At 42.6% G+C, this 17619-nt stretch overlaps 1 protein-coding gene across 9 annotated transcripts in view; it reads right to left on the bottom strand.

The window, feature by feature from the left end:
* Window positions 1-17619, bottom strand: part of PARP6 (poly(ADP-ribose) polymerase family member 6) — a 28264-nt gene that overhangs the window by 8775 nt on the left and 1870 nt on the right. For 5 of the 9 annotated variants that reach the window (XR_007137079.1, XM_047796443.1, XM_047796445.1 and 2 more), the window contains 16 exons: window positions 15463-15663; window positions 14762-14839; window positions 13929-14023; window positions 13417-13477; window positions 13093-13183; window positions 12679-12745; window positions 9022-9171; window positions 7936-8146; window positions 7367-7420; window positions 5473-5568; window positions 5118-5210; window positions 4394-4519; window positions 3089-3154; window positions 2075-2142; window positions 471-519; window positions 110-222 (listed from right to left, as the gene is read on the bottom strand). Coding sequence is in view for 7 of the 9 variants with exons in the window: in XM_047796443.1 (XP_047652399.1) it covers window positions 110-222; window positions 471-519; window positions 2075-2142; window positions 3089-3154; window positions 4394-4519; window positions 5118-5210; window positions 5473-5568; window positions 7367-7420; window positions 7936-8146; window positions 9022-9171; window positions 12679-12745; window positions 13093-13183; window positions 13417-13477; window positions 13929-14023; window positions 14762-14839; window positions 15463-15465 (1421 nt within the window). In the remaining 2 variants the exon portion in view is untranslated. The remainder of the gene's footprint in view (window positions 1-109; window positions 223-470; window positions 520-2074; window positions 2143-3088; window positions 3155-4393; window positions 4520-5117; window positions 5211-5472; window positions 5569-7366; window positions 7421-7935; window positions 8147-9021; window positions 9172-12678; window positions 12746-13092; window positions 13184-13416; window positions 13478-13928; window positions 14024-14761; window positions 14840-15462; window positions 15664-17619) is intronic. The other 4 variants (XR_007137080.1, XM_047796446.1, XM_047796447.1 and 1 more) reach the window with 3 other exon arrangements.

The raw sequence follows: 17619 nt of genomic DNA, 5'->3' as shown, positions 1-17619 counted from the left end.
GACATAGTGTAACATAAACTCATATTCCTCAAGAGAATCTACCCTCCCATCCCCCTATATTATTTTTGCCTCATCCAGCACCCACGCCCAGCCCCCCCCCACTCCTCACTGGAAGGCAAAGGTGCTGCCATAGAGCTTCTTGGCGGTCCGGAACCGAGCCTCCTTAGCAGGAGGGCTGCTCAGCAGGAGGAACTGGTGTGAGGTGTGCATGAACTTCAGCTGCTGCCCAGGGTGGGGGGGTGGTCAGGAAAACAGAACAGAAATCGAGATCAGGGAGGGAAGGGTTGGGGATAGGGAGCAAATCAGGCTTGTACTGACCCCAAATAAAGGATATATACTTAGGCGCATAGACTATTACTGATGGACAAGACAACCAGGCAGGTCTAGGACTAATGTGGTTAGCTGGTTTGGAGCTCCTCCCTGCCTCTCACCAGAAATTTAAAGAGTTTAGCGGGAGAAAGGTCACTTACCCTGCTGAGAGGTAGTTTGACAATGTGTGACCTGTTGCTAGAGATGATCCTAAGACAAAACAGAGTAAAAACAAAAAGGATAGAATAAGTGTGTGGTTAGGCCACTCTGAACAAAGTAGCAGCTTGCTCTGCCTCTGCGAGAACAAGCAAAGATTCCAGGGCTGTGTGAATTAAAGTCCAGGTCACTATATGGATATTCCTACAGGTAGTGTTTGTGTATAAAAACTTAAAAAAAAGTGAAGTTACTGACCAGAGACTAGCTAGTTACAAGGTATAGTTAAAAAATGGATAAAAGAAAGCAAGAGGTGGGAAATGGGCTGCCTATATCTAGGGAGACTAAAGAATAGAATGAAAGGAAGTGAAGAGTTCCCACTGTGGTTCAATGGGTTAAGGACCAGACATTGTCTGAATGAGGATATAAGTTTGATCCCTGGCATCACTTTGTGGGTTACAGATCCAGCATTGTCACAAGCTGTGGCATATGTTGCATATGCAGCTCGGATCTGGTGTTGCTATAGTTATGGCACAGGCCCCCGCCGCAGCTCAGATTTGATCCCTGGCTCAGGAACTTCCATATGCCATAGGTACAGTCATAAAAAGTAAAAACAAAAAAAGAAATGAACAAGAGGTAAGCTACCAAAAAAAAAGAAACTAGAAAGGTGGGGTCTGTATTACGGTGTGACAACTGACACTTGGGATTTAGAAATTTAGAACTAGGGCTCAGGGCTATCCTGAGAGGAAGCCTGAAGCCTCCGAGATGGGGAAGATGAAAAGTTACTCTTTGGGCTGGAAAAAGAAACAGAAGAAATTAGCCCAAATTTCCTGAGGATTCAGGGACAGACTTGGCTGTATGTAGGCTGAACTCAGATGACAGGAGAGAACAAAGGAGTAAACCATTAATGGCTCAGCAAGGGAGCATTATCTCCTATGGATATGGTTTGGTTTTTGATGCTTCACGCCAGTACCTGTGATGCCATCCTGGACGGTCTATGCCTGGCCATTCCTCATGCTAAGAGAGAGCATGCTGCACTGAGAAAGTACTAATGTCAAAGGCTAACCAGACAGAGAGTAGTATAGAAGGGGAAAGCTCTGTCAGGAATAGAGAACGGAATCAAAATCAGGGAGAGAGCAGGGGGGTGGAGGAAAGTAGAGAAGGGCCAGAACCTTGCAAGGAAGCGGGGGTAATGATAGTGCTTCAAAAGGCTCTGGCCAGTCAACCAGTCAACAACAGGGAAGGGCTTGAAATAGGGAAAGGGAGTAGAAATAGGGAGACAGATCTCTCTGCATGCATAAAAAAAGAATTGAATTCAACAGCATTAATTCCTACATGCAAGCGGCACTCAAAAGCCTACTAGGAAACAGGAAACACCTACAGAAAACTTGAGGCATCATGTCAGAACCTGTGGGCTCTTTGTCAGAATCTGAGTTCTTGTCAAGTCCAGGTGTATCAATAAAGCCCCAAGAAAAAGCAGCCATAAAATATATAACCTTGGGAAGGATGCTGAAACCACCTCTAAGAGAAAGATGCCAAGAAGAGAAGGCTCCACATCTGGTACTATGCCCTATTCCCCCACCCGCTGAAGGATGAACCATTCTACTCGTACCACTGCAGGAGAGGATGGGCCAGGGGATCCAGCTTGTCCATCTGCTTCTTGATTTCCAGATATGAGCCCTGTAAGACAACAGCCATAAGGTTATCTCCCAGGAGAGGTGGGAGCCCTCCCATTTTCCAAAGACTATCAGCCCAGGGCAAGGTAGGCACTGAAGGCCACACCAAGGCAAGAGGAGATGGGGTTCCCACCCTCAAGGACCCCAGTCAGGTTGGAAAGACTAATAAATAAATAAATATGAAAATGACTGAAGATGCTTACAAAACAACATGCAGGTGGGTCTCCCTCATTTTATGCAATTCCTACAGCCCTAAAAAGTTTACTATAAATCAAAAAAATAAACAAAATCAATGTCGCAGAAAGATTAGGCTAAGGAATCCTGTGGTAAAACTTGACATAATGCAAAGAGTTCTTCTGACAAGTAAATTATCCCTCCTAGGTGTATCTTATGTGTTAATCTGAATTGTGATATATAGGATTTGCTGAGAAGAGGCCCACCTGTCAATGTGAGTACAAATGAATGTCTATTCATGCAGAGATTGCAGACGAGGGGTGGGGAAGTCTGGTGAGGGACAGCCTTGAGTCAAAGGATGATCACTGCTCCATGTGGCTGCCCCACCCCTAGAAGGATAGAAGATGTAGGCCCCTGGATCTAGTTCCTTACCTCCAAGCCCCCCTCCTCACCCTCCCAACCCTGGGCAAAGGGCTTCCCCTCACCTCTCTGATGCCCTAAGAATTATGGGAAAAACATTAAATATGAACAACTTGCGAATAAATCAGCAATAAAGGTAAAGGTTAAGAGAGACATAAGGAGAGAGAAAGAGGTGTAACAGAGCTAACAAAACAGAGAACAAAGACTGGGAAGGCTAAAAAGGGAAGACTAAAGAAAATACAGTGAGAGATTTGAGTAACATTTCTAAATCTTCATTCCACTCCCATGAATTCCAAGCAGAATAGGGCATATGAGCCGGCAGGCATAACACAGGGGACAGGCAGAGGGCAGAATACCTGGGTCATCTCCCGGATGGACATCACACTATCCAGAGCTTTTTGAAGTCGCTCATAATTCTTCTTCTGCAAGGAATCAATGGGAAGAGAAGAACCAGGTGAAGAAAAGAGGAAGAGAGTGAGATGTGATGCAAAGGAGGGTGAGATGTACAAAAGAAGACTAGGCCCTTGGGAAACAGCATAGTATTTCATGGAAAGAACATATATTTAGTGTCAGGAAGTTCTAGAATAGTATGTACGTTCTCTTCTACCAAATGAGCATAATAGGGTAAGTTATAAACCTCTTAGGACCTCAGTATCTCTGTGTAAGTGAAAATACAAAATCCCACTATTCTCATAGAGCTGTTCTGAAGATTAACTAACATATGTAAAGAACCTGGTATAGTGCCTGATACACAGCAATGAGTAATAGTGAAGCACTCTGCTGGGAACACATGATGGTTAATTTTGTCAACTGTTAATTGTGCTAATTTGACTAGGCCATGGACTGCCCAAACATTTGCTCAAACATTATTCTGGGTGTGTCTGTTAAGGCATTTCTAGATGGGATAGTAGACTGAGGAAAGCGGATACCTCTCCCTCTTCAGATGGGCCTCATCTAAATCAGCTGAAGGCGTGAATAGAACACAAAAGCTGAGTAAGAAGGAACTCCTCTTGCCTGACTGCCTAGAGCTGAGACATTGGTTTTTTTTCCCTGCTTTCAAACTGAAACAGAAAAATGAGCTCTTCTTGGATGTTGAACCTGCTGGCTTTTGGGTTGGACCCTATACCGTCAGCTCTCCTGAATCTCCAGCTTGCCCACCACAGATCTTGGTATTCTCAGTCTTCATAATCACATAAGCCAATTTCTTACAATAAATTTCTCCATATATTAACTACTGGTTCTGTTTGTCTGGAGAACCCTTACTAATATAGTATTTTATGTTATCTCTTATTTTTACAATAGGCATTATAAGGAAACTGAGGTTCAGAAATATTCAGTGATTTGCCTAACACCATTAAGCTAGGATGCAACGGAACCTAAACAGAATCATAGTGTGTCTTGAATCAAAGTCTATATTCTTTCCTATCACGACAAAACTAATATTAACTCTTCTCCCTTTCTTCTGACAAACTCAGACGTTATTGTTTATGTTATATTACAAGTTATGTTTACTTATTTATTCACTAAAACAACCAAAGTTTAGTGTTTAAGAGTTCCCTTTATTCCAACCTGTTGTGTACACTAGAATGATAGCCCATAGTCTCCCATTATCTTTAGCATTTCTGTTCCTTTGCCCTGACTTTCTTCCCAAGCAACTATACCTTAGGGTTAAAGGCCAGAGTCTTGGGATCAGTGGGGTCCACCACAGAAGGATAAGGCTCAAAGATGATGCTCTTTCTAGGGGACTCCAGAGCTGCCCTACACATGGCCACCAGCAGATCCACCACCTTAGGGAAAAGGAGAGAAAGAGATAAGAAGCGAAATGATTTCCCAGTGCTGGGAGTCACACAGTAGCCAGCATAGGTCTACCTTATGGAGGCTCTCAGCATTTTTTTCAAAAGCAAGTATGTGTATCATTTTTTCATTAGAAAATATAAACTCCTAATAAGAATAATATTTAAAAGAGTGATTTTAAAAAGATAAAAATCATCCCCTCATCCCCAAATTCCATTCCTCACAGGTAACTACAGCTAAGTTTGATATATACTCTTCCAGATAGTTTTCCTAGAGAAATAGTTATTATATAGGAAATACAACAAAAAAGAACTGTGCTATACATACGGTTGTATTTTCTTTTTATATGTAATTTTCTATCCATAAATAACAGCTGTATAGTATTTCCAGTGTAAGAAAATACCATAACTTAAATGGACTTCATTCAGATGGGCCTGTATCCATTTTTAAAAAAGCTGTTATAAACAATCCTACAGTGAATATCCTAACATAGGAAAGCATTTCTGGACATTAAATTCCAAGCGGTGAAACTGCTAGGTTCATTGGTCTTTCTTGATCCTGGGTCCCCAGCAGCTTTTCTCTCCCCCATACCTCTGCTCCAGTGGCCACCTCCTCTGCAGCTCCAGACATGACTCCCAATGTGTAGAAGGAGAAAACACACAGTTCGCGAGTACAAACAGCTGGCTGAATGGAAATATTAAGAGATGGTGGTGGTAAGAGGTGTGCAATAAGAAGGTAAGGAGTGAGGGACAATCTTGACCTCAGACAACTCTAGAATGATAATGACATATCCTTATCTTTCCAAGTACCATTGATGAGATTTCTAAAGTCTCAAGGAGTAGAGACAGAATTCTACCTTTACCACAGACCCAGGAAAAATAGAGATGAGGTCTGAAGCGGTCTTAGCCATGGGTCTAAGGAAGAGGGTCACATTTGAGGCATTTACCTTGAGCATTGACCCATTCTGAAAGACATGCTGCTCATCACACACTACACAGTACTCATTCAACGTTGGAATCCTCTGCTCTGCATATTTCATGATCTGGAGGGAGAAGAGATTCTATTAAGTCTTTCAGAAGTACAGACCCAGATATAGGAAATAATTTAAACTTCTTTCTGTTACTCTCCCACCTCCCAGACATGTAAGTAAGGTAGAATCTATTCTTAGGTTCTACACTTAGTTAAACTGATGGCCTGACTCTAGAGCTAAGACTGAATGTTATAGTAAAAACAAGACCAGCCATGGTAGATGACTTTGGTTAAGATCCCTCCTCTACTAGTTTTTCTTTAGTATGGGATTTTTTGACTGATCTTTATCTATCAATCTATCTATCTATTTTCTTTTTAGGGCCATACTCGTGGCATATGGAGGTTCCCAGGCTAGAGGTAGAATCGGAGGTGTAGCCGCTGGCCTACACCACAGCCACAGCAATGCCAGATTCAAGCAGCATCTGCGACCTATACCACAGCTCACAGCAACACTGGATCCTTAACCTACTTGAGCAAGGCCAGGGATTGAACCTGCATCCTCATGGATACTAGTCAGATTCATTTCCTCTGAGCCACAATGGGAACTCCCCTCCTCCGCTACTTAATATCATATATAACTTTGGGCAATTTAGTTAACCTGAGCCTTGGTTTCCTCATTTACAAAGTGCACATTATTCACCTCAAAGAGGTATCAAGAGTAATGAGATGAATCTGGAAATATTTCATAAACATTTACAGGTACTAATCAAACTATTAACCTTAACTGTAGTCATTAAAGACTGTGCCTGTGTGGCAAACGAGTATTCAGTCCATGATTAGATGTCAGGGGGCCAGAAAAGCCATTTTTACTACCAAGAACAATCTGCCTGTAAACTGATCAATATCATAGATAAAACCCTATGCTGGGCAGACAGCACAAATCCAGAGCTCATGCAGCAATATTCTAATGTATTTTTTTACACACTGTCTTAACATGGCTATTCCAATCACGTATATACTTTGTGTATAAATCAAATTGTTTCCATTTCACAAACTTTTGGTATGGTAAATGGACATACAAGGGCTTTTACTCATTCCTTTAATGTGGATTTACTGAATGCCTACTATGTACCTAACTTGGTGAAAGGTCTCCTTGATTACTCAGTAACAAAAGTTTTCTCAGACACTACAGTCCAACAGGAGAGATGTGGTATGTACATAAATTAACTACAATCCAAGGCAGCATGTGGCACACGACACATCAGTGCCATATAAAACAAAAAGTGTTATGTGAGTTCAGTGAGAGGAGACATATTTCCAGCTAATATATTTCAGGTAAAAGGGAAGATTTTATGGAAAAGGTGGCATCAGAGACTTTGACTGCAATAGGCAGACACAGGGAAGAAGGCCACTGGAGGGAATGAAATGAACAAAGGAATTGCAGATGCAAAAGTGAAACTGTGTCCAGAAAGTAAAAAGGTTTTAAAAAGAAGCAAGCGACCAGTGGTGGCCAAGCAGGGAAAATTTGTGAGGAAATGTAAAGACCACATGAGCAAGGATGTGTGGGAATCTAAGAAAATTAGCTTCATTTTTAACTCTCATCTTGGCACCTGTGCACTTAAAATTTGCAGTGCCTCATTTGGCGCTAGATTGTAAGTAGTCTGTGAATGTTGTCTTCCCAGTAATGCTACAAGCTTCTTGAAGATGGGAACTGTGCCTTCTTTTTTCCTATCTGAACAGTTACTTAGTTCTGGAAATAGAGCAATTCAGGAAATGTGTGCTAATTGACTAAAAAGCTGGGAGGTATTGGGGAATTAGATGGGTCAGAAAACAGGGGAAAGGCTTATGCATGAAGCTTTAGACTTGATTACCTGAACAAGGAATCCATATTCCAGAGTGGGGATGTTCTTGCAGTGACCACTGACCTGATGAGATTAAAAAGACAAACCCCATGAGCCTCCTATGAAGCTGGTGCCTAGAAAGACCTCACTCATACCCATTACCTAAAATTCTCCTAAAGTAGCTATGCCCTAGCTCTGATCAGTCTAAGTAGTCCCCAAGCTGGAGAGAAGACCTTCAGACATTTTGGCCAAAGGCTCTTGAAAAAGGCTCACCTGTCCTTAACCCTCTCCAAAGTAGGTGGAATAGGTCTCTATAGCAGCTGACTACCAAGTCCTAACCACAACCTAGTAAAATTATACATGACATCTCCCTGAGCTGCCCAACCCCAGACTCTTTGCCTACCATCAGAGAAGCTTGCCAGACTGTTTAAATATAAGTTCACAGCTACTAAATGTGCTCCATTCTACTCCCTCATGATTCATATCATGGTTTTTGATACCTGACAACCAGATCCCCACCTCATCTTGAGAAATCATATTCCCACATTTTCCCTCCCATCCTCTGATACCCAAGTCAAACCCTAACTCAGCCCATGTACCAAAGGAGAGGTCCGTGCTGGGGGAGGGAGGCCTGCGTGCTGGGGGCAGAGGAGACCTGCCTGGGGGCTGGGAGGGTAGCCAAAAACCTCCACTTTGGGGTTCTTCATGGTGCAGGAGATGGAACGGTTCATGAGGCGTCCAACCCGAAGCTCTGGTACACCCAGTTTGCCTTTCAGCATGGAGTCCTGTATGATAGGGAAGCTGGGAGACCTGAAGAGAAAGTAAAGAGAAGTGATGAAACTGGGGATTCAGTATGAGTCCTGGAAGAGGCCTGGAGATAAGAAAGTACCAAACAAGCTAAGCCAAAGAGCAACTCACATCTGAGGAAAGTTTCATTGGATCAAATTGTCAAAACAAGGAGATCACCAGACATCTTATGTCATTACCTGTGTGTTCTTAAGATTAGAACATAAAGTTGCAGGCAGAGGCAAAGCCTAGGTCAATCTCTACGGCATCTAGGCCAGGTAAGGAGAGGATTCCTAGTTCACCTACTGTGTGTGTGTGTGTGTGCACACGTGCATGCATTTGTATATATGTGATTAAACTAGGCAAGAGGCAGCTAGACCCCAAAGAGCCTAATGTTTTGACTGACAATAATTGTGTAAGGAAAACTACAATCTGGGTTTGTTTTTGCCTCTGAAAAGATCAGAAGGCACCAGGGAGGGGAAAATGTAGACCTGGGATCAAAGAATGGAAAAGAATTTATTTCTAGAACCTAGATAATAAATCAGTGTATCCTTCCAGAAAAGCAAGGATTTGGTGCTCTGACTCTGCCTCCTTAGCATAGGGAATAAGGATGAGGGTCAAAGACAGGATAGGTGGAGAGATTAGCATACATTTCTCCAAATACATACCATGAGCTAGGTACTGGGTTTTACATAAAGGACAAGGTATGACTACTGGGCCAGGAGTAAAAGGGTAAAGACACATAGGGGACAGGACCATGTGGATGGTGTTAATAGTTAAAGACACAGAATTCAGAGGACCTGGGGAGAGGAAAGAATATGTAAGTTTATCAAGGTGAGGTAGGGGCTTAGAGGAGATTAAGGTGATTAGAGATAATCAGCTTATGGAGGAACACTTACTTGGGGATGGGTGAGAAGATGCTTAGGCCAGCTCGGAACTTCTTGATGGTACCACTTGCCTTGAACCAGCTATGCCTCTTTTCCTGCTGGGTCTTGAGGAAATCATTGCTGAGATGTTTCCATTGTTGGGATGTAAACATACCCAGGATCCTAAAGAATCAAAGAGGAACAGGCTTAAGGAAGCCCAGGCAGGGAAGTGATCAAGATATAGGACTGTGATGCCTTGTGAAATGATTCTCTGCAGTAAATGAACTTTTCATTTATTTAATCATTCAAACTTCTATTCATATCTGCGTGATTACAGAAAACATGAGGTATGTAGGCTACTAACACATAAGAAAATTGCAGTAAGGAGTTCCCGTCGTGGCTTAGTGGTTAACAAATCTGACTAGGAACCACAAGGTTACAGGTTCGATCCCTGGCCTTGCTCAGTGGGCTAAGGATTCAGCATTGCAGTGAGCTGTGGTGTAGGTTGCAGATGCGGCTCAGATTCCCCCGTTGCTGTGGCTCTGGCATAGGCCGGCGGCTATGGCTCCAATTCGACCCCTAACCTGGGAACCTCCATATGCTGCTGGAGCAGCCCTAGAAAAGGCAAAAAGACAAAAAAAAAAAAAAAAGAAAGAAAGAAAGAAAAGAAAATTGCAGTAAGATGGTAATGAAATCCTGTCTTCATCTTACATGTTTCCGATCTGGGGGTTGGGGGACCAGGATCACAAAAGGCAACTAATCTAAAATTCAGACCCAGGGACCACTAAGCTAGTTGTTACAAGGGAATGTGGATCTAAAGAACCCCCCTGTTAAAACCTTAGCACATGGAAATGTACTGTCCTAAAGTACCTCTTTACCTCAGTGGATATATACCCACTAGCTAGCAGGCCTCATCTAATGGACCAGAGAAATTCTCAGATCCTCTGCCTTTAGAGGTGTGTCTTCCAGGGCTGTGAACCTGGCAATTTATTGCCAAGAATAACTATACTGAGAATGGAACAAAAGTGGTGGGATAGTGAGTACCACCCACTGCCTTGTGAACAGTGAAGAAAAAGACAAGGGACATGAGGGGTTCTGACTTTGTTGGGCAAAAAATTACATCCCTAAATTTATGGTTTCCAACTTGAGCTGGGCCCTCAGCTGGTCTTGTCAATCCTTTCACTTCTCTTTGATCAGTTCTCTCTCACATCACTCTACACTGTTATTCTAAATCCTATCATCTTCTTTAAGCTCCTAACTTCACCTACAACCCTACAACTGATGACCTTTCTTCTCAATAAAGAAAACTGAAAATTCTGCAACCCTACCACAAAATCCATTTCTACCCTTACCTTGATCCCTCCATTCTCCAAAGACAAGGTGACCCTCCTATTAAGGACAAATTGCTCTATTTGTACCCTAGATCTCAGACCCTCTATAGGGACCTTGATCTGTCAACCATCCCCCTTTCCTGTCAGTTCCTTTACCCAAGTCTATAAAAAGTTTCAACTTTTGGCACCTCAGCCTAGCTACCTCTCTTTTCCTCTCCTATCTGCAACCAAATTTCTCAACCCATACTTACTATTTCTCTTTTCTTGCCAATGACGAATTTTTACTTAGTACAGTCTGGTTTCTACCTTCACCACTGCGCTACAATTGCTCTCACCTTGATGTTAAATCAAACAGAAATTTCGGCCCTCCTTGTAGAAACACTCCTCTTTGCCTTCTATGACACTATTCTCTTCCCGTTCTTTTCCAACTTCTCTGTCCTACCTTGAGTGTTTCTCTCCCTCTACCTACTTTTGGCATTCTGTCTGGGTGTTAAAGGGTGTTTTGCCCTTGATCCTATTTTCTTCTCATTCTATCATGCTCTCCCTTAGCAACCTCTGAGCACCATATTCTATGATAGCTGCAATTCTGACCCGTATAACTAATATGAATCTTCAACCTGAACCTCTCCTTTAAGTATCAAATCTATATATCTCTCTACTGAGCTTCTCCACTTGAATAACCCAAAGTTACCTTTAAACTACATGTTTAAAATGGAACTAATTATTAATCTTCATCCTATGAACTTACTCTTCTTAAGCCCCTATTTAGATTACTGGTATTACAATATACATCCAGGCTGGAAACACATGAGTAATATTCCACTACTCCTTGGCTCTTGTCATGTATAATATACCCAACTCAGTCATCAAGTCTTATCAATTTTATACCCTGCAAATAATCTCTCTAGCCTTTCTTCTTACCTAGAGTCATACCTAGCTCAGGTTTTCATCATCTCATGGATGGATTCCAACAAATGTTGCCTACAAAAATAGTTCTGGTCTCTTGTCTCATCCTTTCTATCTTTGCACAATGCTACCAAAATAATTTTTTTAAAACTAAAACTGATCAAGTCCTTTTCTTGCCTAAAACCCTTCAATCTTCCCACTGCCTACAAAATAAAATTTCAAGATCCTCTCTGATTTGGACTCATTAGTACTTCTTTAGCTTTAGATCCTACTCCCTTTGCATTTTACCAGCAATATATAACTACTTTAAGCTTCCTACACATGACTGTGCCCTTGCAAATGTTACCCTCAGAACCTGTCTTCATGGGCAACTCTTACCCATTCTTGAAAACCATTAATTACCTCCTTTCATCTTTCATTCATTCACCTGCCACCAGACTGAGTTATAACTTCCTCTGTGTCCTTTCTAAACCTTACATATTCACTTGTATTAGAACATGTATCCACTGGACTCTATTTGGAACATGACTGAGGGGAGAATCTATAATTCACTTCTCTTTGTATACCAAATACTTAGTAAGGTGCCCCACACATTCAATAGCTAAAACTCTCTGAGCTCCTAGAGCCCTACTCTGAGTAAACCACACAGGAAATGTGATAAGCATGACTCAAATTCCAGGGTTGTGCTTTTCCTCAAGCCTATCTTCTCACCTCCAAGAAGTCTGAAGGGCAGATACCCCAAAAACATAAGCGTCCCCACACAACCAGAAATTTGGCCCAAATTAATTTTACTCTTTCTTGGGCATATCTCAGAAATACATTTTTGGAAAGAAATAGTCTATTTGAGATTTCTGTCTGTCCATCCACATATCCACATCTCTTCCCCTCAAATGTTCATAACCAAGGGGTTTCTGTTGTGGCTCAGCAGAAACAAACTCGACCAGTATCTATAAGACACCCGTTCAATCCCTGGCCTTGCTCAGTGGGGTTAAGGATCTGGCATTGCCGTGAGCTGTGGTGCAGGTCACAGACAGATCCCATGCTGCTGTGGCTGTAGCATAGGCCAATACCTGTAGCTCCAATTCAACCCCTAGCCTGGAAACTTCCATATGTCAAAAGTGTGGCCCTGAAAAGCAAAAAAGAAAAAAAAAAGTTCATAATCAGAAAGATCAAAGTTCCTACTTTTCCTAGAGTTCCCATCATGGCTCAGCAGCTAACAAAACCAACTAGTATCCATGAAGGTACAGGTTCAATCCCTGGCCTCGATCAGTGGCTTAAGGATCCAGTGTTACCGTGTGCTGTGGTGTAGGTCACAGATGTGCTCGGATCCCAGGTTGCTGTGCCTGCGGCAGAGGCTGGCGGCTATAGCTCCAATTTGACCCTTAGACTGGAATCTCCATATGCTGTGGGTGCAGCCCTAAAACAAGATTAAAAAAAAAAAAAAAGTTCTTACTTCTTCAACTGAAGACCCAACCCAAATCCTTCCTTATTCGATGGCTGGAAAACTTCAATCGATGGTTCTGCAAAGAGAAGAGAAAGCTCCTACATATGCGTGTCTATCCTCTTGGGAGTCCACAGCTCCAGTTCAGTGGATTAGCTTCCTCAGATTCTAAGGATGCTCTAAATACCAATGATGGAGAAGGAAAACATCGAGGCAGAGGGTAGAATCTGGGAACTATCTGACCAATTTCAAATATTTCCTTAGAGAAGTTGAGGGGAAAGAAGGAATAAATAATATCCAGGGACTAGAGAAAACAATTTCATTAACCAAAAAGGCCTTTAAGGGATGTTCTCTACCTGAGTTAACTTAAGATTTTGGACTAGACCACATTCAAAGCACCCACTTGCCTGAAGTCACTGCCTTTACCTGGTCCATCGAGGTACTGGGAGAGAGAAAATCGCAGCCTCAACACAATAGGTTCTGTCCGGAGGACCTTCCAGGCTGTAGAAACTTCCTCCTAAAAGAGTAAGGGAAACAGTTTCCAGTGTGGCAACAGAGAGGAATGGACTTGACATTTTCCCTATGTGACACACATGCACACACCACTGTATGCTGATGGTCAAGGAAAGACAAAGATGAAGAGGATGTGCTCTGAATACAGTACTCAGAAACAAGATTCTCAGCCTACAAGGCAAAATCCAATCCACAAGCCCAACAGACATGTTGTTGGCAGCTACTAGCACCACTTACATCGAGGAAGCTGATGTTGATGTGGAGGTCAATGTCCACGTCATCGATAGTTCCATATTCTCTACAGAGATACAGGCGACCAGAGGTGAGACTCATTAAGGGAGAAAGAAGGGAACAGAGACTGAAGTGGAGAGAGAAATGAGCCTGGGGACAAGGGAAAGGGAAGGGTGGAAGGCAACTCTGTATTTAGGCTCTTAGCTATAGTCTCATCCCACTTTTATGATCAAGGTCTTCTCCAGGTCAGAAGCCCTTCTTACCTCAAAGGGGAAACAGCCTAGAGGAGTCTAGGATAAGAGGGAACTTCTAGGAAAAGTGGCTGCACTTCCCTATTTATTCCTGTCAGCCATCCTTAAGTATTCTGAGCCACTCCCACCATCATTAAGCTCGTAACTCATCAATATCCACAGACCACACCCAACTCATCACACCATAAAGAAAAAAACCTCTAGTCATTTTAACAACTTGGAAAGATGTGGTTGATTCCCTTGCCATCCCAGAAAGTCGAGTCCCACCTGATGAATACAGAGTTCTCACTGTAGATCTCCTTCACGGCTTCAATGTCTGCATCAAGCTGTGGGTGTCGATAGAGGTCAGCTGCACAGCTCCCCTGAGTCAGCAGCAAAAACAGTGGAGAGAGGAAAGATACAGGGAAAAGGAAACAGATGAAAATAGAACATGAAGAAACATCAGGAACAGGAAAATCAAACTACAGCAATACATATAAGCAAGAGCTGCTTATATGAAGGTGCTCTTGGTGGTGGCTCTAGCTGGGGATCTGAGAGACAGGTCTCCCTCCATCACCACTCTAAGAATTTTCAGTAGACCAACTGAGGGCTTTGCTTAAGGAGCTCACATCCATAAGTCTCAACTCTTCTCTCAGACCTTGACCAGGATACTTAGGTATCTTTTCTATGAGAACTCAGAACATGCTGAAGAGTACAGAATTTAAATCAGATTGGTTCTGACTTTAAAAGTCCAACATTCCTGTTCAGGATCATGCACTGGACAGTGACAGCATTAACCAATCACTGGCAGAATAATCTGTTAAAATTTTGATGAATAAAATTCTCCCACTGGCTAGCGAGGAAATAGTCAGAAAATTATTTCCAACTAAAGATATGAGTAAGCTCCACATACAGAGGATGCAGTTTACCCTGGGAAAAGTATGAGTCCCAGGCAAGAGCAAAGATATGAAATTAGCTCTAACATGACAATCCTCAGACCACACCGACATTAGGTCTTCATCTTATCTCTGCTCCAAAATAATCTTTTTCACTTCCAATGTATCAAGAGAGAAACACACATTCAGATCATGCAACATGGGTTTTGGGGGCTAGGACCTCACCTGAACTCCATAGAGAAATTCCTCTGATTCATTATCTCCCTCCGAATCATCATCATTCCAGAACTGGCCTTTGATGTCCTAATAAGAAATAAGGGTACAATGCTTTGCTGGGTCCATGTTATTCCACGGAACACAGTCAAATTAAGCTGGGAAACAGATTTCCACAAAGAACGGGAGGTCTCTTGGAACAGAATAACTGAAGCCCTAATCCCCTTGTTCCCTTCACCTTATCTTTTGGAAGGGTCTCAGTCTCTTCCTAAATCTGGTCACATCCATGGCCCATCACTGACTTGGTGGCATGGAAGAAAACAACAGGGAATTTTGGCCTTCTTTAAGTACTGGTATGATGACTGAGGGTGAGGAACACTTTGATGTCAGAGTTAATTTCTAGGATATCTAGGTTCAAGTACATACTGGCCACTTCTAGGGTCATTACCTAAGGCAGCTCCCCAGCCTACCTAAGCTCTTTTGTCTCATAATTCCCTTTTTTTATCCCTTAAGTATTTAACTCTCCCCTTCCTTCCCAAGAAAACTCCCTCTGTAGACACCAAGTAAGACTGTTCCCATGCCCCTTCTCTCTAACTTCAAATAGCCACTCTACTTCCCAAAGGGTGGGAAGGAAAATACTAGGAAAAGGTGGTCTGCAGTCTGTTCCATCTGCCCCCAGTGATCAGTTGAAGAAGTGGGCAATCAGTTCTCACCATTGGGTCAGAGGGTCACACACACTCCCAGGTCAGTGCTAGGCAGCACCCCTCCATACCACCGGATGAACCCAGGCTAATGAGATGGGCATTTAGGAGGCCACAAGGGAGAAGGGGGTGGGGATGATGTCGGGAGCTGACTGGAGATCTGCTGGAGAAGGCAGGCTCTGTTGTGGTGGTGGTAATAAGTCACTCGCTGTCCTATGGAAAGTAGAAAACAACTGATTTCATCCTCACTTAACAGCTAGGGGGCATATACACAGGTACACGTTAGCATATATTTTTATTATACACATGTAGGCACCTGCACATAAGAAGACATACTTGAATGCATGTACACACAGTTCTTTAAAGATAATGAAATATGAAAGCACTATACAAACATAAGATACTACTGTTCCAATTAAGCTGGAAGGCTGGGATTGAATCAAGTCCTTGCTCTAGTTCACAATGCTGCATCAAACCTCTGAGGCCACAAGTGATGGTGGCAGAACCAGACGCTTATGCTACTCAGTCTAGTCAGTTCATTTTAGAATATTCTTCATAGTACCAACGCCCATCAGAAGCAGACTCTTTTGGAGTCTTTACCCCTGGTGATTTTTCCAAATATAGAGTCATAATCTCTTATTTAACACTAGCATCCCTCAAAGCCATCATATAACAATCACAGCCAAGTTAAAAAGTCCTCAACAACACTGACCATTCTCTGGTACACATAGTCTGAGTTGTCATAGTCAAAATAAAGCCATGGACTCATCTTGGAACCCACTCCCCAATTAATGTAATAATGATCCAAAGAAATGCTCAGAAAAACACTAACTCCTAGCCCTTTCACAAAACTAAAAACCACTGTCCTCGGCCTTCTTGGCTCTACATTTATCTCAGTTTCATCCATCCCAACCTTAAACAGAGATGTTCTTGGTCTGTAACATGGTTCTATTGAATCTTAGGTTACTAGATCCTTGGTTCTGTGGATCTGCAGAATCAATATCACCTGGGAACTTGTTAAAAATGTAAATTCATGGAGTTCCTGTTGTGGCTCAGCAGAAACAAACCCAACTAGTATCCATGAGGATGTGGGTTCAATTCCTGGCCACACTCAGTAAATTAAGGATCTGGCGTTGCCATGAGCCGCGGTGTAGGTTGCAGACATGGCTGGGATCCCATGCTGCTGTGGCAGTGGCATAGGCCAGAAGCTGGAGCTCCAATTCGACCCCTAGCCAGGGAGCTTCCATGGGCTCCAGGTGTGTTCCTAAAAAGAAAAAAAAAAAAAAAAAGAGTAAATTCTCAGACCTCATACTGAGACCTACTGAACTAGAAACTTCAGAGATGGGGTGTTTTAACAAGCCCTCCAAGTTATTCTGATGAATGATAAAATCTGAGACCACTGTTCTAAATCCTTGTGTGTTCCAAGGGCTTGTGGTCTGTTCCTCAGATACCAATTTAAACCTGGTAACTGACCCAGAATGGGGACCTAAAGCACAATGCCAGGGCAAACAACATAGCAGTCCTCCAGCCAACAGTGCTGCCTGACCCATTACAAACAAAATGCACAAGGAAACTGCAGCTGAAGTTCTTAGAGATGAAATGCTTGATATCTTTAAATATTCAAATCTTAATTTAAATATTTGCTTTATTTATTGTCTTTTTAAGGCCGCACCTGCAGCATATGGAGGTTCCCAGGCTAGGGGTCCAATTGGAGCTGTAACCACTGGCCTACACCACAGCCACAGCCACGCCAGATCCGAGCCATGTCTGCGAACTACACCACAGCTCACGGCAACACCAGATCCTTAACCCACTGAGCAAGGCCAGGGATAGAACCCACAACCTCATGGTTCCTAGTCGGATTTGTTTCCACTGCACCACGATGGGAACTCCAAGATTTGCTTTAAAATACTATTCTAGCACAAATAAAACGGGGAACAGATGAAATGTTCAGATGAAAATCGTAAAATGTTGATTACAGACAAAGCTGAGTGATAAGTACACAAGGGTTTGTAAACTCTCTACTTTTGTATATAGTTGGAAATTTTCATTCTAAAAAGAAAAACAAACAAACCCAGAGGCTACTCTCATACTTTTTAAGGGGTCTCCTGTCAACTCTAAATGTGAATGAAGAGTATCACTGAAACTCTCTAACTTGCTGTTCTTCCA

The sequence above is a fragment of the Phacochoerus africanus genome, chromosome 9, assembly GCF_016906955.1.
Source record: "Phacochoerus africanus isolate WHEZ1 chromosome 9, ROS_Pafr_v1, whole genome shotgun sequence".
Lineage (NCBI taxonomy): Eukaryota > Metazoa > Chordata > Mammalia > Artiodactyla > Suidae > Phacochoerus > Phacochoerus africanus.
Note: the sequence above shows the minus strand (reverse complement) of the source record. Positions and strands in the feature narration are given on the sequence as shown.